Source organism: Apteryx mantelli, chromosome 2 (genome assembly GCF_036417845.1).
Source record: "Apteryx mantelli isolate bAptMan1 chromosome 2, bAptMan1.hap1, whole genome shotgun sequence".
Lineage (NCBI taxonomy): Eukaryota > Metazoa > Chordata > Aves > Apterygiformes > Apterygidae > Apteryx > Apteryx mantelli.
The window spans coordinates 168,938,926-168,961,571 of record NC_089979.1 but is presented as its reverse complement, the minus strand read 5'-3'; the positions used below and the strand labels follow the sequence as shown (position 1 = coordinate 168,961,571).

At 41.5% G+C, this 22,646-nt stretch overlaps 1 protein-coding gene across 1 annotated transcript in view; it reads left to right on the top strand.

Moving 5' to 3' along the window:
* The window catches only part of LOC136991351 (obscurin-like), a 146,012-nt gene that overhangs the window by 94,181 nt on the left and 29,185 nt on the right, over positions 1-22,646 (top strand). Inside the window, 24 exon segments of the mRNA XM_067292218.1 lie at positions 703-781; positions 1,164-1,282; positions 2,216-2,413; positions 3,130-3,162; positions 3,269-3,367; positions 3,822-4,040; positions 4,366-4,432; positions 5,303-5,331; positions 5,640-5,774; positions 6,599-6,738; positions 7,456-7,656; positions 7,999-8,081; positions 8,830-9,003; positions 9,414-9,573; positions 9,956-10,072; positions 11,428-11,592; positions 12,349-12,507; positions 13,788-13,965; positions 15,226-15,339; positions 16,092-16,259; positions 16,529-16,631; positions 17,250-17,379; positions 18,540-18,621; positions 18,624-18,644. Of these exon segments, the coding sequence (XP_067148319.1) occupies positions 703-781; positions 1,164-1,282; positions 2,216-2,413; positions 3,130-3,162; positions 3,269-3,367; positions 3,822-4,040; positions 4,366-4,432; positions 5,303-5,331; positions 5,640-5,774; positions 6,599-6,738; positions 7,456-7,656; positions 7,999-8,081; positions 8,830-9,003; positions 9,414-9,573; positions 9,956-10,072; positions 11,428-11,592; positions 12,349-12,507; positions 13,788-13,965; positions 15,226-15,339; positions 16,092-16,259; positions 16,529-16,631; positions 17,250-17,379; positions 18,540-18,621; positions 18,624-18,644 (2,973 nt within the window).

Here is a 22,646-nt window from a genome sequence, read left to right as displayed (position 1 = left end):
AAAATGAACCTCTTGGGTTCCCCCCAACAAATGGGGGGGAAAAGCCTCCAAAATTTTCTTTGCACCAGAAATGCAGCTTTTCAACTGAGTCTGGTTCTTAGAGTGCTGTGGATGCCCTTTTACTAAAGAGCATATATTATTCTGGATTGGCTGACTGAACAGTTTCTACAAGCAAAATGAAGAAATATGGAAGTGCTATCAAACTACTTTTTAAAATGTTTCTGCTAGGATATTGTAAATGTGTTAATAAAATGATAATGATGGTACAAGTGTTAATTATAAGGACAACGTGGATGTCACTAGTATGGGTGAGCTGCTCAGTTGCAGAGCAGAGCCCAGTTATTCCTAAAGGTCAGAGACGCATCTTACTATAGACCATACCCAGTTCGCTGGGATTTCTCTGAGGCTCTGAACACCAGAGAGGCGACAGAGAAGGTGGCCTGGATGTTCCCCTTAGGAAGCCCTTCTGACTATCTCCTGAAGCATCCGTGTTGGATCTTGAAAGGAGCGATAGTTAGCTACCTTTGGAAACACCGCCATGGTGCAATGGTTGTGTAGGTGAAATAATGGATTTTTAATAAGGGAGATCAGCAAAAACTATTCCTCCGAGTTTGGAAACTGTTAGCTCTAATTGCTGTAATTATTATAAGATGAAATAATTTCAAACTTCAGATTATCTAAAATATTTTTTCTCTTTAACAGTGACCAGCACTGACTATGAGACAGCAGCAGATGCAACAGAGACTTCCTCCTACTACAGTGCCAAAGAGTATATTTCAAGGTAAATCTAACTCTAGTTCTTTGTAACTTCTGACTCGGTAAGATCAATATATTTCTGTAATGTTGCTTTCTGCGTGGAAATACTGAGTCTGTTTTTGCTGTACCTGGCAGGGCCAGTTTAATGTAATAAGGAACAGTCAGATGAGATGAGATTCCAGTTAGAGTAACTACTGCAGCTGGACATTTATCATGGGCTAATTTGCCCTGCTGCTTTCAAGCGAGCCTGGGGATTTCTCCACTGCTTTTAATGATATATAGTACTGCATGTGCTGTTGTGATGACAAAACACACAGAATGAATTAACCTGAAATAGGTGATCCTGATTTCCTTAACCCTTTGCTGTCTCGGTGACTTTCTTCTTTCTACCTCTAATTGCTTCTTAGCCGCGAGCAGGAGGAGTCTACCACTGAAGAGGAGCAACTGCCTCAGATCCTCGATGAGCTTCATGATATTCACGTGGCACCTGGAGCATCTTTGGCAAAATTTCACCTGAAAGTGAAAGGTGAGGGGAGGCCACAACACTTTGTGTTGTTCCAGGTTTGCTGTCGGAGCGAAGTGCTGGACAAGGTTTTCTTATGTGCTCTTCCTCAGTTGTGCTCCCAGTCTGTTCATCTTGCACCATTTTTGCATAAGCCAGCTAGAAGATGATGTATGTGCTGATGAACCTTGGGTTCTGCAGCGGACATAGGCAGATAAAGTGGCCTATTTTGTGCCCATATCTGCAGGCATAATTACAGGCATATGGTGCTGAAAACTGAGTCCTGTAATTCTCTGAGCACACTAGTTATGCAGAAGCAATAAGGAATGAAAAAGCGAGAATATCTCTTTATTCACTTTAATAAATGAAACAGTCCTGGGCTAGGAACTAGTGATGAGTCCTAGACTCATCTTCCCTCTCTGCAGCATTGTCTTACCCTGTTATGAGGGAGTCGCTGCTACAGGCTAAAAACTGCAAAAACTTCTTTCTGCTCTCAGTGGTAGGGAGAGGTAGGGATTCTCCTGCTTTTCCTATTGCTGCCTATTAAAATGGTGAGAGCTGTTTTGCCTTCAGTGTCCTTGGAGCGGGTGTTGAAGTTGTGATACAAACCAAGGGTGACTTAGGTCCACATTTTGCTTCGCTAGGGATTTCAGTGTTTGGCTTTGTGTATGTTGCAAATCGGGCCTGAGCATTACCTTTCGAACCTGGAAGGTATTTGGATATGCAGCAAGTACAGAGAGTGTCAGAAAATGAAGAGAAAGGAAAAAAACCTTCAACAAACAAATAGAATTGAATAAATTTGGCGGTGATTTCTAACGGGGCGAACCCTCAAAACGATAGCACTGGGCAGATCTGAGGTTTCCTCGACTGTTCTGAAGCATGTGGTTGGGTGGAGATGCTCCAAAATGGTCACTGCTAATACGTTCCGTTCTCTGCATCTGTAATTGCTGCCTGCAGGGTACCCAGAGCCTCGCCTCTATTGGTTCAAAGATGGACAGCCACTAAGTGCCTCGGACCGTATCCTGAAGATTGATAAAAGAGAATTCCACTCCCTGGAAATTCTCAATGTCGCCAAGGCTGATGCTGGCCAATACTCAATATTTGTCATTAACTCTGCTGGTTCCGCATATTCATCAGCCAGGCTGGTAGTCAAAGGTAGATTTTTTTGGCATGTCCTGGCTCCTGATTATCTTTATTCCAATGACTCACTCTGTTTTATATGGTGGTTGTTCTTGAAAAAGCCTACCAATGTAAGTCAAGGGAGATGAGGAAGTCTGTGGTTAAAACATGATGTATCTTATTCTCAGTTCACCTGTAAGTTTACAGTGTACCCCTAAGGTTAGACATGTCGCTTCTCCAAGGCCTGATTGTGGTCTCAAGTACACAGATTTCGTTCCTGCCTAACTTCACCAACTTTAACAGTTAATTTTACTAAAACTGAGGGCCTTCTGCGAATCGAACTTGTGGCTGTTCCAGTAAGACGCTGCAGCAATACTAACAAATTTTGAGAGTTGTGGAAGTAGGTGTTTGCAGAGATGATTATGTGTATTTGTATTTATTAGCATAATTCTTCTGGAATTACTAATTAGGTGAGCTTGGTAGGGGTGAGTTGTAGTTTATGAAAATTATCTTTGTAAGCATGTGTAATATTAGTAATGGAAAACTGAAACAAAATCCATTCCCATGCTATATGACTATTCTTAGCATTTTTATTCATAAATATACTTTAGAAAAAGCATAACTTTTTAACAGAACTAATATTTCTGTGCAGTGTGTCCTGCGGTGAGTAATCCCCTGGAATCACGTTTTTTTCTTTGAAACTCATGGACAGAAACATATTTGTAATTTTGTTTTTCTTCCCTGTTTCACAGGACCTGATGAGAAAGAAGAACCACCAGAAACAGGTGAGAGGCTCCATAGCAGATGGTAACAGAACCCCTAGAAATTTTTCAGGTAGTCTTAACTCACACAGAAGGTGTAACCATGTTTCACCAATAATGTCGTTTTCAGATGCCCATGAGCAGCTGATACCACCAAGGTTCCTGGAAAGATTTACTAATAAAAAGGTTAAGAAAGGTGCAAGCATCACATTTTCTGTAAAAGTTGAAGGTAAGTGGTCTAGCTACATAACAATTAAATTGCATAGTTTCATGACACATTCTTGTCTCTCTTTGGGCCAATTCACTGTAACTTGATCTAGCGTATTGAATCTGAAGTCCGGGGCACTAGTCCCGACTTTGTAAGAGACTTCGTGTGCCTCATAGCAAAGCATCCAACTCAACTTCACTTCCATTTTCCTATCTATAAAAACAAGCATAATAATAGTTACTAGTCTTACGAAGATATGTTGGTTAACTGGTTTTATACAGTGCTTTAATGTCCTTAGAGGAGTGTGCTGTAGAAAGGTATGTGTTCCTTCATTGTATATTGCGACTGTTACTGCTGTAAAAGGATCACAAAACAGGTCAAAAGCAGCATTCGTTACAGCATGGCTCTTGAGGCTTGTAAGAAAGGAGTAACACTGTTAGGAAAATTAGAGCTCCTTGTATTCGTTTTCCTTTAGGATATCCACTGCCAACTATCACTTGGCTGAAAGAAGAGTCTCAGGAAGACATCCTTTGGATCAAACCCAACGCTCCTGGGTATAAACTCGCCAGTTCAAACATGCATCACAGTCTAATCCTGTTGGATGTTAAAAAGAAATACAGTGGGCTGTACACATACATTGCTACCAACAAGGCTGGCCAGTCCATCTGCACTGCCACCCTAGAAGTTGCAGATGGTAAGTCTTTCTTGCAGTAGAAGCACATTTTCTGCGTTGCCTTTCATGCAGTGGCTAAGAGAAAAATAAATGTGACTGATAAGGAAATGACACAAATCGTAACCTAGCAGGGTGGAGAAATGCATCTGTATGGACAGGGAGGGGAACGAAGTGTGTTTGCATCATATGAGTGGGAGTTTGTGCCCTGGGTCAGGAGCTGCTAGCAGGACAGCTTCACTACTCTGGTATTTCCAGGAATCCATGTCTAGAAAATGTGCCCCACAGTAAATACATAAAAAAATACTCTTTGTTTTCTGTCCTCTAACGATAAACCCTGATCTTGCAGTGAAAGAGGCTGAAGTTCTGACCCAGGAGCGCGTGATGGTATCAGAAGCCATAATGACCACCCTGGGGTAAGTGTTTTTCTGCCCAGCTTGAAGCACGTTCTGAAGAGTGGGATCCACTTAAGCACACTTTCACTTCTAGAATATATCCAGCCTAAAAGACTTGACCGGACTTCTGGAGCCAATGGAGAGCGATGGGCACTCCCAGAGGATGAATTTCCCTTCCTAAGGGTCTGTTTGCTCTCTGGAAGTGTCCGTCTGTCTCTCTCTCCATTGCCTACAAAAGGATCTTAAGTGAAAACCAGAGGAAATTAGTCCTACTTGGCCTAATTGGCACTAGTCTGTACTTACCAAGGGTTTATAGCCGGTATTACACTACAAATGTTCTGTTTGCTACAATCTTGATAAAACTTGGTAGCTTTCAACCGAAACGTTATTTATTACAGCATCAAGCTTGCCTGTTAACATTCGAGTTTTATGGCTGATTTGGGGGACTGTCTGCACGGGGAATTTGCTATGAAGAAAGCTCCAGTGTGAAATCAGCTCTTCCACTGCAATCTCGCACATGGATGTACCTGGCCTTTATTAGGCATATTTGGAGATATGTAATTTATTGCTTTGTGAAAGTGGAGTGAGCTTCCTCGTGCTTCCTGTGTACTGACAGCATTGTGCAGAGATTTAGGGCAGATAGCTTGTACTATGAAAATTTATACCCTTGCTGACTTTGTAGTAGTTTCTTCACGTAAACAAGCTCAGATGTCCTAATCCTTCTCTGAAAGTTAAAGAAAAAAAAAAAAAAAACAGCGCTCAGATTCTATTTCCTTAAAGGCCTGATATAAATAAATAATTTTTAAAGGTCATAAATCCCACCCAAATTGCCATGATTTTTCATTTTAACTTCTAATCCTGCTTTACTCTTTTTTTTTTTCCTTTTTCCAGAGCTGTTCATCCCTCTGAAGCAAGAATAGGTAAGAGAAGCTATTTTATATGAACTACTCCTACCTTCCATATCTGCAGCTCGGATGGTCTACATATTTCATTATCACCACCTATTTTTGTTCTTTTTCCTCTTATAAGTTCCTGAAATATTGGAACTTTTCAGGACTGGTCTCTGTTCAGGGGTGAATTATTTGGAGGAAATATGAGCAAACACAGGTTTAGAAGCAGGAGAAGTGAAGAAAATTAGACTTTCCTTCTAGAGAAGCTTTTGTTATTTAAAGAAGCTGACTTTTCAGTGAAGTATTGCATGCTTAATAGAAAGTTCTTTCTTTCCCAGGAGATCTTGATGGTGTAGCTGGTAAAGAAGGTGTACCCCAAAGCCCTGTTTCCTTAGCCGATGTTGGGACAGAAGAGTTCTTCCAGAAACTCACCTCCCGTATCTCAGAAATGGTATCTGCAAAAATAAGTCAAGGTAAGTGACCTGGCAAATGCAATTGAAGTAATACAGAAAATGATGCAAGCTCTTTTTAGGTTTCATTTGATCTTTAAATATCAGTGAGATTTGTGAAGCGGGTTCTGAGACAGTCATCCTGCATAAGTATTTGTGAATGTTTAGGTCTGAGAATTTTTAGCCAGAACCTATCCAAGCTGCTACATCTTCATCCACAATTTTGAACGAAAAAAAAAAGCTCTTAAAATAAACTGACAAGGCTAATGTTCTTTTTAAACATATAGTATTTAATTAAATAAGCAGGAGTAAATGTGAACTTGAGGTGGAGGGCAACTGTAAAAATGGAAGTGTGTTTTGTGCATCTTGGGTGTTTCGAGTTGTTAAGTTAATGCATCACTGCTGAATCTGAAAGCAATCCTGCTTTGCAGGCTTTCCCCATCTTAATTTGAGTTGTAGTTCACAATGGGATTTTAAAATCAAGTCCAGGCTGAAAACTGTGTGTATAGCTGTGCAGTAAACTAATGATTTGTTAAATTAAAATGAAAAATTCCGGTTTGTTTCGTATATCGTAGATTGATTCTCTTGTAGTAGGATTTTATCTTGAAGCAAAGATGAAGTCATACCTCTTGTACAGATATTTTTACTGCGATAAGCATGTAACCTCATGCATTAAAGCATTCTAATTGTTTATGCAGTCCTGAATATTGATAGGCAGTCGCACTAAATGCTGCAAGTGCTCTTCTCGACAAATATTTAATTTTATTAAATTAAAAGTTAGTATAGACCTGACTCATGTTCAAATACAAGAGCTGCATTTCACACTTCCCTGTCGCTCTGCTTTTCAGCCACACTTCGAGTGCCAGGTGCAGATAGTGACGATGAATCCAAAACTCCCTCTGCATCTCCTCGCCATGGTCGATCCAGGCCTTCATCCATTGCTCAGGAGTCCTCCTCCGAATCTGAAGATGGGGATTCCCGAGGGGAGGTATGTTATCTTTATGGACCAGTTTGATACCAGGAAAAACAGTTATTTAGAATGCTCAATCGCTTGTGTTTCCATCCTACTTTATGGGATCTATCTCACTTTAGTAGAGACTGGTATTTAAGTATGGGCCCTGTGATACAGAGCACAGACCTAGCACTGGAGAACAAGATTCTGATGCTCACTATGTGATCTTGAACAAATTGTTCAAGTCAATATGGTCAAAACAGAGCCATTATTCAGCAGTTGTTTCTTTTTTTCATGGCTTAGCTTCAGAAAGTCAGAGCTTGATTTTCTGCAGCCTCAGATAGAGTTTGTCAGAAGAATTTTATTGAGAAGTTGTTCCTGTGAAAAATGACTATTTGGTGGAAATCTGAACTTTTTTAGGTGTTCATTTCAAACAGTTTTTTAAAAAAAATTAAACCTTTAGCAATGTTGACCTATTCTGACATTTTCAGGACCACTGTTTGTTTTGACTTGGGAGCAGAATTCACTGTTTCATGATGTAAATCCAAGATACTGCAGAATGTTTTGAAAATATGTCCAGAGCCTTTCTGAGACTTAGTTTGCCACCTTGTAAAAAGTAAACAGTGATTCTCTGCCGTACAAGGGTTGGAGAATAAAACATTAAACGCAGATGAGCACGCTTAGGTTCTGAAGGCGATATGGTATTGTATTCCCTTTTCAGAGCTCAAAATAACTGTCATTTCATGCGTGCAGATCTTTGACGTCTACATGGTCACCGCTGACTTTGTGCCTGCTGCTCCTGACAAGGAGGCCATCACTTTGAAGGAAGGGCAATATGTGGAAGTCCTTGATTCAGCTCATCCACTGAAGTGGCTAGTCAGGACTAAACCCACCAAATCGAGCCCCTCCCGACAGGGCTGGGTATCTCCAGCTTATCTGGACAAGAAATTAAAGGTAATTGATCGTCCTATGTTTATTTTTCATGTAAAATTGCTTCTTTCTCCTGCAGTTTAGAGCCATCCCTCTAAACTGAAGTGAAGGGTGAGGAGGTCATTGAAGGGGTCTGTAACATGATGGGGCTTTTTCATGTTTTGATTAGACTATGTTTTTGTGTGTGTGGAGGGGTGCCTGGGCTTGAAAGACCTAATCAGTCTCCAGCAAGCAAGAAAGAAGTTTCACACTGCTGCATTAGGGATTGCTGAGGGATTAGGGGTCTTTGAGGGATATTCCTCTGTGCGTATTGGCAAAAGCACTGTTAACCGAGAAGAATAACATGTCCTTTCTCTTGTATTGTAGTTGTCACCAGAGTGGGGATCAACAGAAGCTCCCGAATTCCCTGGAGAATGCGTTTCTGAAGATGAATACAAAAGGAAGCTGACGTAAGCACTTGTCGGATTGTACAGGCACCGCTTAGCCTTGCTGCTGTTTGAACTAACATGAATGTTGGTGTCTAGGTCCCGCCTGAGTCACCCTTTCTGTATCACTGAGGCCTGCCATCTCCCTTTTCCCTCACTTGATTCTCGCAACTTTTGCTTTGCCAGTGATTTCAGCTTGGAAAAATTTCAGCCAATTGAAATCATACTGGAAGGTGGGCTTGAAAGGAGGATTTTCCATGATGTCCTTCTGGAGGCTCTCCGATTTCACAAAAATCTTAAACTTGTGTTGTCTCTTTTAAGTACCTCTGTACTTTGGGATGCTCTGGATTTGAGCACGATGTCTAAAGAGGGAGTGGAAGTGCTCTAGGAAGACCAGCTACAAACTTGTATTGCTCAGCTGTGTATTACTCCCTTGCAGTGCAGCGCGCTACTGAGTGTGCTGTCATAGAGATATTTGCCTCTGTAACATCTTGCTGGTTCCATAACGTGCCATCTAAGTTGCTGCTGTCTACTCTGCACAGGTCCTCCTGTTGCTCGCACTCAGTTTCATCTGGCCCAGCTGTACATGTCTGTAATGTAGGTGCCTATCTGTAAGCAGAGTGTCTAAAATCCCTTTATAGTCCAGGGAGATCTAGTCAACCTACTCAAAGGAGTCCTCTGACCAAATGTTCATCTCTGTTTTAGAGACATGTCAAAAATAATTGTGCTGATTGTTCTGCGCTTTCTTATCACCTGTTTGTCTCCCCTTCAGCATTGTTATTCAGGAGTTGCTGATCTCAGAAGAGGATTACATTCAAGATTTACAGTTCTTCCAGACTCATCACCTCAAGTACACTGAGACCTGTCGCAACGTCCCAGGAGCTGTTTCCAGTCAGAAATCCACCATCTTCAGAAACATCGATGATATTGCTCGTTTCCATTCCAGGTGGGCATCTCTTCATTTGAGACAGAAGGATAGCTTCTGTACCTGGTGTCAGAGCTACAGTAACTATGGAGGCTATAAAGGATGTGGAGCACTGACAGTTTTGGGGTGTAAAAGAGTCGATGGGCATTTTAGGATGAGATATGATGGCATTGCTTAAGTCAGAGCACAGGGCTGGGACTCCTGTAATAGTCCCCAGGGCTTCAAGACTTCTCATGTCCTGCTTATTTCTTACCCTTTTGAGTGAATTTAATTGAGAAGTGTTAAACACGGCAATATCCTTCATTCCCTCAGTCCTTCCTTTAATCTGTATTAACCTGAGATTGCCTGGTTTAAAAGTCTGGCTGCTGGGACGGTGTGCTAGCCTTATTCCATCACCTGATCCTCAGAGGTCTTTTTTTTCCCTTCTGCAGTGTCTACCTCCGAGACTTGCAGAAATGTGACACTGATGATGACGTGGCCATGTGCTTTATTAAGCACGAGGCAGAGTTTGATAAGTACATCCAGTACCTGGTGGGGCGGATACAGGCTGAGTCAGTTGTTGTCAGCAAAGCTGTCCAGGATTTCTACAAGGTAAAACAGTAGCCCAAGTACCTACCGAATGTGCATCCGATAACCCACTGTATCGTGAAATATAGGCATTAATTCAAATATGATCCCAAAGAGGATTATTAAATATTTTCATGGGAAATCATTGTCAAATACAGTAGTTTTGTATTTACTGTCTAGCTCTTCCTAGTAGACACAATCAGTATGTCCTTATGAATATTATAAAGATTATATAGATATGAATATGTACATGATTATGTCACTGTTAACAGTATATGGTGAAAGTTGTATTAAATATAGGAACTCGAGGAAATGCTATTAGCCATATAAAAAAGTCAAACTCTAAATTTTAGTTTCTCTAAAACTTTATCTCAATCTTTCCTCATTCTTGTATATATTTCTTTAGAGATACACAGAGGAAATTTTAGCTACTGAAGATCCTTCGCAGCCACTTATCCCACCACTGCAGCACTACCTGGAAAAACCCATAAATAGGATCCAGCAGTATCAGACTATTATCAAGGTAGGAGCTTTTGTTACACACTTTTATCTAATAAGCTTATGTTCTGCTTGGTGTAGCCTCTGAGGAAAAAGACTTCATTCTCCTTTCATATTCTCTGCGTTCATCCTGTTGTAACTCCGCTTGAAAGATGCTTGAGTGAGAAAGACTGTAATTTTGACCAGTGATGGTGATCTCTAAAGCGTTCTGTAAATATGAATTCAGGGAGAGGTTCACAGTTTCCAACTCCATAAAGATCAACAAGCTTTATCCGAATGAACTTTAAATATATGTATGTGTGCGCGCGCAAACGCACATACACGTAAAATGTTTATACATGTAGGTATGGATATGTACATACATATACATATACACACATATATATATGTGTGTGTATGTATACATCCATAACAAGGAGAAATTGCTACACACTCAGCAACAGATCTGTTATAAAAATAAGCAATTTCCAAACTGTAAGATACTGACTTAGCAGTTCCCTCCTCGTATTTCATATACACGTTATGGTAAGATTAGACAAAGTTCTGTTTTCTGAAAAGCTTTACACCATTTTACCGTCATGAACTGTTTCACCTCTCACAGCTTTCATCTGTCCTACGGTTTCAGGTTCTGGCCCGTACCACAAAAAAAAATTTTGGCACTTATCCAAAATTTGGATATCCTAATGCTATTTCCCAAGAAAAATACTATAAAAATGTTATTTTGAAAAATGTTTATGTGTTCTAACTTGGATCATTTGAAGAAGGTTCAAATTAATTTTCTAATTTTGAACCCCTGCCCCTGAGCACAAACACCAAAGTTTTAATGGTCTCTTGGAAATGAGAGAGAGCATGGGAGCTTCCCATGTCGCCATTGCTGAGAGAGGACAGTAGGAACAAATGTGAGAAGAAATAACTGCCGTTTCCTATTTTTTCCATCCTTTCTTAGTTTTACCAAATATCTATTTTTTTTTTTAGCACTGCCACATGAGTTGCATGCCTCGTATCATCGGCAGGGTAAGGGCAAGACAAATACAATAGATACATTTAGGATTGCTTTGGGGGTTTTATTTATTTATTTATTTTTTCAGTCACTGAAGCGTGTCTGGTATATGCTTCAGCTTTGTCTTTGTTCAGTATCAATTGGTGCAGGGAAAAGCTAGGATGGATAGTCAGGGAGGCCCCAGAATGGGCTGGAAAAGAGAGGATTTGGTAGCTAAAGAGCACACAGTGAGAGAATGGGGTAAAAGTTGCTCAGATGCAAGAGCTAGAGGACAGTTTGATATCTGGGAACCTCTTCTGGTATCAAGGAAATGCTCCCCCCTGCCCCTTTTTTTTAAAAAGAAACATCTGCCCTGTAACATCGACTCCATTCATCTACAGGAATTAATCCGAAACAAAGCAAGAAATAGCCAAAACTGTGCCTTGCTGGAGCAGGCTTATGCCGTTGTATCTGCACTCACCCGAAGAGCGGAAAACAACCTCCATGTCTCGCTCATTGAGAATTATCCAGGGACCTTGGAAAGCCTTGGTGAACCTATCCGACAGGTACTTGGAATTTCTCACTCCGTTTTATTGCTGCATGTGCCTTCAGTAATTTCCAAGTAGCCTTTGGTCCTAAAAGAAGCTCCTTTACGAATTATATCTGAACAGAGTATTTCCTTATTGCCTTTTTTATTGTTCAATATGTGACGCATCCCTATACGTGTGAGAGATGTCAAACCTACTGGTTTGATGAAGATTTGAAGTACCAGAGCTTATGGGCCACTTCACACATAATGTAGTTATTTGCCTTTGCGAGCCACTCACCCGACAGGAGGAGATTTGGTTTGGTCCATACGTGATTTTTAAGCATTTTATTTATTGCCCCTTCTCTCCCCTTATGGGCCAGGTACATGGTCCAACTCCTGAGCTTACTGGCATCAGTGGGGTTTTTTGTGTTGATTGCTGAGGAGTTAGATGCTCACTAGGCATTTTCAGTATAAATTATCCGTTAGTATCAGTACTGGAGGAGTCTGCCTACCTGAGACAACTGGACTTGAGTTCTGTATTTATCTGACAGGAAAGAATATCATTTAAAGGCCAATGCAATGATGACCACTCTGTGCCCATGTCTCAGTGCTGTCAGTCTCATGCATCACCTTTAGCATTAGAAACACTCTGCCGTGTTGTAATGAAAACAAAGTGCTTAAGATGAGGATGTAACAGTAAACATTTGTTATCTGTTGGCTGGAAGATGATGGTGAGCCACCACGGTAATTATTCCAGTTATGGCTAAGTGGTCTTCCTTCTTTTTCCCATCAGGGCCACTTCATTGTGTGGGAAGGAGCTCCAGGAGCCAGAATGGCTTGGAAAGGACACAAAAGACATGTCTTCCTCTTCAAGAATTATATAGTGATCTGCAAACCAAAGCGGGACACGAAAACAGACACGTACAGTTACATCTTCAAGAACATAATGAAGGTCTGTTCCTTACCTCCTCACCTAGAGCATCTCTCTGTCATTGAGGACTTTTATGTCCAGCTTCTGGTCATCTAAAACTAGAACATTTCACTAATTCTTTCAAACTATGTCTTTGTTTCTGAAAGCCTGTGAAGCGCAAGTAAAATCTCTGTCTGTCCCCAAATCCCTCAGTTAGCACTGCTGGAAACATGTCAGACATCATCAGAAGCCCAGGCAGATTTTTACTGTGCAGCAATGAGTTTACAGCTAAAGTGTGTTAATTAATTACATGAAATTGATGTGAATTTTGGTTGGGGTGCTGTCTATAGCATTTGCTAGAGTTCGTAGATCTTTGGTATTCGCAGTCTGTAGGATTGGTAGTAAACTGGAGAAAACGTTGTTTCAATTATATGCTACATTTCCACTAGCTCCTCTCTGCTGGTTACGTCCTTTCCTGAAGCCAATTCCTGTTTAGAAGTCAATGCGACCAACTCATCTTCAAAAATTCAGGGCCCAGATTAAAACTGTACGAAATTGCACATAGAGTTTCCCTAGGGCATTAGATGCTCAGCTCCAGTTAAAACAAACAAACAAAAAAGTGGATTTCTGGACCTAGCCCCAGTCAGGGCCTTCTAAAAATACTTACCACTGTCATCACTGATATTCACAGGCTGTTCCTCCCGTCCCCCCTGCAAAAAAGGACGCTTTGTCCAGAGTGCAACTGCTGTGTAATTTCTTTTCATGTAGTGCCCGACTGTGGTGTTCCTTGGTGCTGATGTCAGCCCAACAGCGCTGTGCTCTTGGAATACCCTTTAATTCTGGCTGTTGTTTTCCTGAAATGTGGTAATTACTCCCAGATGGAAAATGGGAGAATGTCTATTTGCTATTCGGAAAGCCAGGTATACTGGAAAAAGGATTGCAAAGAAATCCTGATTGCTCTTCGGCCACTGCCACTTTGCATCGCTCGTGCAGTCTGAAGAATCTTTAAAAGCAGTGTAAATTATCACTATTTCCCCTTTTGCTGTTGGAGCATCTAATATAACTTTAATGGGACTTACGCGTGACTCAAGTCCACTGAAGGGAATATATTCTGGAAGTAGGAGACTTGCTGGTGTCAAATAATTATTTCCATTTTAAACTTTTATTGAAGATGGTTGTGGTCCACAAAGACTAGGTCCAGATCTGAACTTTCCTGAACTCTGGGATTACTGTGGGGAGCGAGGTAGTGGCCAAAAATCATCTCTAAGTAAAAAGAAAAAAAAAAAAGGTGTTGACGTTCTTATGCTCCTGTTGTTACACAGCTGAACAACATAGACGTGAATGACTTTGTGGAAGGAGATGACCGGGCATTTGAAATCTGGCACGAACGAGAAGACTCAGTCCGCAAGTACCTCCTTCAGGCGCGTACAGTGAACATCAAGAATTCCTGGGTGAAGGAAATCTGTGGCATCCAGGAGCGGATCAGTCAGCCTGTCTGGAGTGAGTACAGCCCGAGATGGCGTGAACCTCCCAGTGCTACCTTGGGGATGTCTCCCTGACTCAGGAAGGCGATTTTGTTGCTAGGAGGGAGAGAACCTTCTAGGGTCATCTGCCACCTCAAAAACTAAACTAGGGTTAGAGGTTTTCCTTCAGTCACATCACAGACTGCCATAAATAACAACTCGCATGACTAGGCAGCAAGTGTGCTTCAGGTGGAACGATCGTAGCTGCTTCACCTGAGCTGGGGCAGGCACCTTTGTCAGCATAGGACAACAGTGTGTTTTAGAAGTTTTAACAAATTGCAGAGTTGTCACTAGAGAGGCATTTGATCTGGCAGGGATTGCAGAAGGGTAACTGACGACAGAATTTGGGGACAAAACCACAGTCCCACTCCATGAAAAGCATCAGACTCCAGTGGGAAGAGTCCCGAGACGTGACCCAGAGACCTACTGGTACCAGTGTGATTTTGTTGGGTATTGAGTCCTCCATTCCAGAGTTCTGGCTTACTTTGTTTTATCGGGACACATGGCTTTGCTTTGGATTTTTATTTTGTCATCCAGGCTGCTTCATCCTCACTGTCATTTAATACTACGCCAATTTTGTGTCCGCAGAATTTATCAGGAGGATATTAAATCCATATTGTCCAGATAGGAGCTAGAAATTATGTCCTTTACTGCATAAGTCAATCTGGCTTCTTAGAAATCTGAAACAGATCTGTTTTTGGTGTATATGCACTGAAAACAAGTCTGGGCAGTTTATTTTTAAGCTTTTAGTGGTGTTCTAATTAGGAAGACTATCAAAATAATTTTACATAGCTTCTTGTGGTAGGAATAAATCAAAAGTCTCTTAACAAAGCATAGACTTTGCTGCATACAGAGCAACAGAATACTGGTTTCGTTATCAGCGGTGCACATTAACTGGGGAATTAACTTAACTGTGACAGCTGTGTGGTGTCTGAATAATGGATGTGCTTATTAAAATCATGGCCTAAAATACTTCCAGATCAGCAACAAATCCAGGATTTTTACGTCCCATCTCTAAAGCCAACAAGCAACTTTTGGCAGGCTCAACTTATTCTCAAATAAGCAAGAACAGCACGTCACCTTGAAAGTCATTACTTGCTAAAATTTTCTTTTCTGGTTCCCATTCTGAACCTCACAGTTCTGCAAAAATTCTGCCTATTGTTACTTTATTTTGCAATAGGCATTCTGTGGACGAAGCCCCCTCCTCAGGCCTGACATGCTTATTCTGATGTTTCAGTACCGCCGGACTTTGAGGAAGAACTGGCAGTCTGTACAGCTGAGCTGGGAGAGACAGTCAAGCTGGCTTGCGAAGTTACAGGAGCTCCCAAGCCATCCGTCTGCTGGTATAAAGGTATAAGCAGCAAGTCATATTGCCACGAAATGCGTATTCCAAGACTGTGCTCTGTGCATATTGCTCTTTGTGAAGTTGTCAGTGGATAATCTGTAAGCTGATCACTGGGAGACACCTGAGTCTAGCTTTAAAGAAGTTAGCTACTAGGCAACCAAGCTGCAGTAGCATGGACCTTCCTGTGACTTAATGTACCCTGCTTTTCAGGTTTGCAGATAAGTCCCTACGAAGCCACATCTTGTTGCAGTTAAACAACTTCTTGGAAATGAGTAACTTGTTACACTAGCTCGGACCCTTCTATGCGATAACACAGGCAGCTCTGTGGACACATTCCTTTTCTCAGCGTAACTATATTGCAGGGGAAACAGCTTTGCAATAAGTTCACACCTCGTAAAAATATGTTCTGCGTGCTTGCAGTCTCTTTATAAGTGTTTCTTTTACTGCACTTGGTAGCAAGTAAGAGCTTCAACTGCACAGCACATACTTTGGGAGAGTTTCATTTTTAAATGAGGATTGATGATGAATGAGATCCCCCAACAGAGCAGAGTGTGACTTGGAGCAGTGCTTTGTTCACAGGATGTACTGCAGAGAGCTGGAGGAGGATGAGCTCGTTGCTCAACTACCAGGTTCAGCTGCAGAAAACAAATACAGCTCTTGGACCTCTGACAAAAGAGCTGGATGCAATTCCTAGGGAGAAAACGTAATTGATACCAAACTATTTACTAAGACTTTTTTTTCCCCCCTATGTCTTTAAGATGGGAAGCCAGTGGAGGTGGATCCCCATCACATTATAATAGAAGATCCTGATGGTTCGTGCACACTGATCTTGGACAACCTAGCAGGCAGTGACTCAGGACAGTACATGTGCTTTGCTTCCAGTCCTGCTGGAAGTACCAGTACGTTAGGAAAGATCCTTGTTCAAGGTAAAATCCTGCACAGATGCATTGTTTCCAAGGGGTCTCTTATGTAATCCCCTAAACATGAATATTAAGGCAGTGAAGAAGTTCTGTATAATATATGCAGTATACTCCCTTGAGAAAGTTCTTTGATGGTACAGTAGTGAATTGTTCCTAGAAAATGGGGTCTTTAGGGTCTTGTGTGGAAGAATTATCTGGTCGGGGGCGCATCCCTTGCATCTGTCAGGGTGTTGTCATAGTTCCAGCTGTTGGCTACATTTATCCTTGCTTTGCAGTGCCACCACGGTTTGTGAACACGGTTAGAAATGCTTATTACATTGACGGCGAAGATGCTCAGTTTACCTGTACTATTGAAGGAGCACCTAGGCCTCAAATCAGGTCAGTTCTTTAGAAGTCGCTTTGGAACAAATTCTCTTTTCCCATTTTCCGTGGTCAGAACAGTCTCCTGCCCTGTCCTTCAAGGTTATGAACCCTTCATCTCTGTGTCCTCCAGCTTGTCCCCATCCCAATCCTGGCTTTTCCTGGTCCCAACCTTCTTGGCATTCTCATGCAATTTATTCCAGCAAGCACCTGAAAAGAAACACCTACAGAAAATACCTGATATAGGACTGTATCAGATCTAATGCCCTGACAACATTTTATGAATCCTTCATGTTCCCTGCCCTACACTTGAGTTGATTCTATCAGCAACCAGTCTGGGGTATTCAGATAAAAAGCTCAATATAGCTTCTCGGGATTGGGACCACTGCTCCCTGCATTGGCTAATGAGATTTCTTGAGCGGTATCTCATAGGCCTGATGAGTACAAGTATCCATGTGTGATCTATCTGTAGCTCTGTCTGCCAGGAAATTAAAGCCAATGTGGGATCCAGACTTTTCTCTAATGGTTGACTCTTGAGTTGTTTGCCCGCTGGCCTGATAGGTGGATGAGTGAGCTGGGGACTCCTTGACACTGCGTATTTTCTCCTGGTTTACATTCAGTATTTTCCCCATGCAGGTGGTACAAAGATGGTGCGCAGCTGTTGGACACAAGTAAATACCAGACTTTCAGTGAACCACAGAGTGGCATGTTAGTCCTGGTGATCAAGAACCCTGACAGGGAAGATATGGGATACTATGAATGTGAAGTAAGTTCAAAGAGATGTAAAGATCTGCTGTCTGACATGTCATAAATAGGAGAATTCCTTTTCCTCGGAGAGATTGTATGAGATTAGTGGCTGATTAATTGTTGTTGCATGTCATGTCAGAAAAGCTCATCATAAAAGTGAGGTTCTCCTGAAGTGGGCCTGGTCTGTGATCATCCCAAAGCTTCAGAATATTCTGATCTGAGATTTTGGTTGTTCAAATAAGAACAGCTTATTCTGGAGCTTAAAGACAGATCCAGACCTCTAGGGCTACCTCTGTGCAAAGTTTAGGAGCAATTGGACATGAAATTTTGTTTCTGGACCGTTTTTAAATTAAGAACAGATTCATGCTGCTGCAAAGAAAGCATCCAAACCCCAAAGAAAAAATTAGATTTCAATACAAGTGAAAACCACTGGAATTCCTGTTTATTTAAAAAGTATACCTGGAAGCATCTAAGAGATTAAAATAATTTAAATGTAATATAAAAAAATCTTTTAAAAGTTAGTCACAAGTTATGCGTTCATTGTAATAAAATACGAACAAGCTCTCAGGGCTCAGGTATAATAACAGTTGACCATAATTTATGAACTTATCATGGGTCAGCTGAACGATGGTAAATGGCTCTTAGCTCACAGCAGCTTCAGTTATTCTGCATAAATTGCTAGGTAATCTGATATAATTTAATGACTTCTACTAAAAGTTTAGCAAAATTACATTACGTTGCATTTGTGGTAAGCTAAGATCCCCAAATCCCTTATTTCCTGGGCTGAATAAGACTTGGTGGACAAATGGCTGATAAACAAAAACCCCTGTTTGACTACCATTTAAATGGCAGAAGATAGGAATATGTGTCTGTTGGTGGAGATAGAGCCACCTCAGGGCAGAGCCACAGGCTGCAGAGCGACCTGCAAGTAACTGTAGGTTAGCCTATGTGCTGTAACTTGTCTGTGCATGTGAGTCATTTGTGCTAAAGCATTATAATGAACTCCGCTGAGCAGCAACGTCTTCATTCAGACCCTAGCTTAGGTTTTGGGGTCACGTCTTCCTCCCTTTCTGCTGTGAGTTGCAATGAATTTCCTAACTTAGCTGCAGTATCGTATAGAAGAGTTGTATCGTATAAAACCATCCTGCATTTTATTCAGTACTGCATGATTCTCTTTAGCTGGTGAACAGATTAGGGTCAGCGAAAAGTGGAGCAGACCTTTACCACCACAGTGCAGCAGCCCTGACTCAGGAGAGGAGAGGAGCCAAGCCATTACCATAGAAGGTATGATCCTTGACCAGCTCTGTGAGTATGTCAGTGATTTACTCGAAAACCATCTCACTGAGGATCGAATATGTTTGCCACCTTATCCATGTTGATTGTCGGTGTACACGTATCTGTATGTCTATCGAGAGGTGCATGGGTATGTTGCAGCTCAGCTCTACAGCCATCACCATCTGTTGATTTCTAAACCTGGCAAATCAACTTCATCATATAATGCTCAAAAGTGCATTATATGGAAAAAGAGGAGCAAGTGAAGGGTATGTCACACCGCCACTAATGCAAGAAAATGTTTCTCTTCCCGTTGGAGTACTTGAAAAGGTGTGGGTCAGTTTGGCAGAACATGAGTTAAGGGTTGCTGACAAAAATCAGGGTCCTGTAAGTAAAGCTGCAGGTGTATTGTGATCTCTTCCTGAAATACCACTGAGCAGCATCTGGAATGACTGAGAAAGCAGAACTAATAGCTGTATGTCCTGAGCAATATTACTTCACCCGTTAGCAAGGGCTGTTCAGGTATTACACCCCACATAGTCGTAGAACCTATTCCCTTTTTTTCTGCATTTTTTTTTCCAATTGAATTGATAGGGTGATGTGGACTGATCTTACACCCATCCAGTGAGGCATCTCTTTCTTAGCACTTTTACGGTGCGACTGCTTGAAGTTATCTTCTTATTCAGCGTGAATTCAGACTGAGTTTAGATGAGAGGCTTCATCTGAGTAAGGACTGTTCACCGACATGGGAAGCTGGTTGCTGATACTAGTAAGAAGTGTGCTTGGCCTACTGGGCATGGGCACAAGCACTGTCCTTGCAGTCCTTTATCAGAAAACCATCAAAAGTTCAAAAGCATTGCAGGGAGAATGGTGTTAGTACAGCAATACCGTAACCGTCTCAGTAGGATAAACCTTGAAGTATTTGAATGCTTTGTCCTTGCTGTGACCTAAAGAGAGAAAAATAAGTTGCACGCAAGACGTAGAGGAACACAGACAAATTACTGTTAGGGCAGCATGTCTTGATGAAGTTTTCTTGTACGGAGGCAGAAGATGTTATAAAAATGAACAAGGGTTGTAAAACAGCGTTAGAAGCATTGCTCAGCTCTCGGGGTTTTAAATATATACATTCAGCCCTGAATTACTCATATGCTGTAATACCCACAGCGATAAAAGATTTTGTGAGGTTGATTGAAGAAACGTGATCTGGAGATTGCCTGGAGGCTGTGGAAGTGTTAGGAAGTCGTTTGTGATCGGTGCTGTGCTGTTGCCCAGACTTGGCTATAGGGAAGGAAATGACTCATCTTCGCAGAGGAATCAAGAGCGAGCTGGTTCAGGACGAAGGGAGCAAAGAGTAGTGCTGAGCCAGGCTCACCCATGAGACAAGATGATTGTTTTGAACAGAATCACGTCAGGGATGAATCTGGCATAATGCCCTTGACCGAAGAGGGATTTTGCCGCTTTCTTGACAACCAAGAACCAGCCTCGATCTAGCTATCGAGGAAATCAGGTTCATCTGGCAGAGAAAAGGAGGACAGATGGATCTCACGAAGGCTTTCTCTTTCCATCTTTATAATCCTTGATTGATTGATCCATTGATTGATGCTCATTTTTTGTTTTTTTTTTGTTTTTTTTGTTTTTAAAACAAGCTGGAAAATTGTAGTTCAGATGTCATAGAAGAAATAACTATATTTCAATTCATCAGTCCAAAGCAATTAACATCTGTTTACATTTTCTTTTGAAATTTAAGCAAAAGAGAATTAATTTAAAGGAATTTTTAAAATCCTGTGCAAGCCTGTTCAAAACCTGAAAGGTTTATGAAAAGTCTCTTACATTTATTTTCAAAATATTTTCCTAGAGGTTAATAATTATGCTTGTAAGTGATTAAACTGTGTAGATAACTAATGAGATGTGTGGGAATTTTTTTCGTGTAGATGAAAACATACAGTTGTATTAAAAATTTTAATACAAAGAATGTTTTACTATAATTCCTGCAGGTAAATTAAAGAAGTGGAAAGCTCGGTTGGCTTGAGATACAAAACAGCAGGACAAAAAAATCTGAATGCAAGATCTGTTAGCTGCTGACTTAATATCAATAAATGTTCTGTATCACCGGGTTTCTGTGTTTTTGTTTATTAACGGCACTCAGTGCTCCACCAGCTAGTCCACTTCTCCCATTGACTTCAGCAGGAGTTGGGTTGCAACCCAAGAACGTGACTCTAGGTGGGCTCTAGCTGCAGTTTTTAGGGACAGTTTCAGAAGCGTTGAAGCAAAAGAACCTATTTTTAGGGATGCTTCCAACTCAGATTTCAGACTGGATAATTTTGAGCAATGCTCATCCCCTTGCATGCTTCTTCAAGGTTGAACTGGAACTTCAAAACATGTGTCGGTGTTGTGTTCCTGGTTTTTGGCCTGAGAGAGAGAGCGTGGGCCAAAAGGTTCCCATATAACATTTTGGAACCGGGAAAATACCTGTCTGCCACAGGGGTGTCCTCACCGCAGCGTTAGTTTGACTTAACCTCAGCTCAAATTCAAACTCCTCATTTTGGTAGCTTGATTCTGTGTGCCATCACTAAACAGGGAGGAAAGGGGCTGGATGAGCAGCATGGAGGAGCTCTGAATGCCGCAGTAGCTCGCGAGCCAGAAGTGTTGGAGAACCTCTGCCTCAGCAGTCCTCTTAACTTGAGCTTAAAGCACCACTGGTTCGAGCTAGAGGTGCACGCGTGTGACGCAGGGTTGACTTTGAACGAAGCTGTGCTAGCCCCGCGGCCACCACATGTTAACAACTGTCAGGGTCATCCTGCAGGCTCGCATCTATTCCATGTAAAACATCATTGCCCAGTTCTGGTCACGTTATACCTGTTTGCCCAGGGGACGAAGGGCGAGTATATTCATTTGCAAAAAGAGCGTTTAATTGATTTGACCATGATACCATAATTAAATTAAGCCTGGTTAAACTGAAATATATTTTCTCCCCAAGAGATACTAAGAGTGCTTCCTTTATTTCCAAATAGTTCACTTATTGGCAGCTGCCCAGCTCATAGGACAGCACCAGGTGGTGGCAATCGCAGCAGGAACATCAAGGAATCGCAAGATTTATCTAGAGAAACATTTAAGCATCTTCCATCCAGATCAGTGCTGATGAACAATGACGGGTTGGTGGGACATGGAGTGAGCAAGACTTGCTTCTTCCCTCAACAAACCCGGAACTGAAATCTTGCTCATGGGAAGGATATTAAAAACAAAAATCCAATGAGATGTCTTCAAAGGGGGCTGATGCAAATGCAGGCTTCAACTTTCGCCTGCTGAGGTCTGTCACGAGAATTTATTTTCTCAAGGATGGGAAAGGAGCAGAATGAAAACAGCTACAGGACTTTCCTCTGTGTGAATGACATCAAACAAGTCAGGGCCAAACCTAAAATCAGGTGAAGGCTGAGGGAATCAAGCCCATTTTTGAGGCAGAATTTCTTTTGTTTTTTCATTTCGAGCTTTCCTTTGCGCTGACAAATCCTGCCAAGGAAGAACATCTGATTTTTTGTCTTTATTAAAAAATCCCAACTTCAGGGAAGATGTCTGAGCTTCCCACAGGGTAAGGATGGACAAACAGGAAAAATAAAAAACAAGGAGAAGCACATGTTTTCTGAGATAGTTCTGTGTAGGTTTGGACTTGCAGTATAGTCATCATGGCTATTTGCCGCTAATTATCATTGCTCCTAACAGCTGGAAACTCACTTTATGGGCATTTCAGTGGACATCTGCAAAGTGGGAATTTCCTCATTTGTATGCAAGTGCTCTTATTTTTTCTGTCAGCATGATACCTGCTAACTCTCCTTGCGAATTGGCTCAAAAGGTTGCAGAGCTGGGCCTTTTGGCACATGCTCAACCCTGGGGCAAGGGATTTTATAGGCTGCCAAAAAAACAATCAGAATGCTTTTTTACTACCCACGGGGGTAGTATTTGTTTCTTATTCCTATGGGAAACATTTTTAAAATACTGAAGGTTTAGGCACCAAAACAG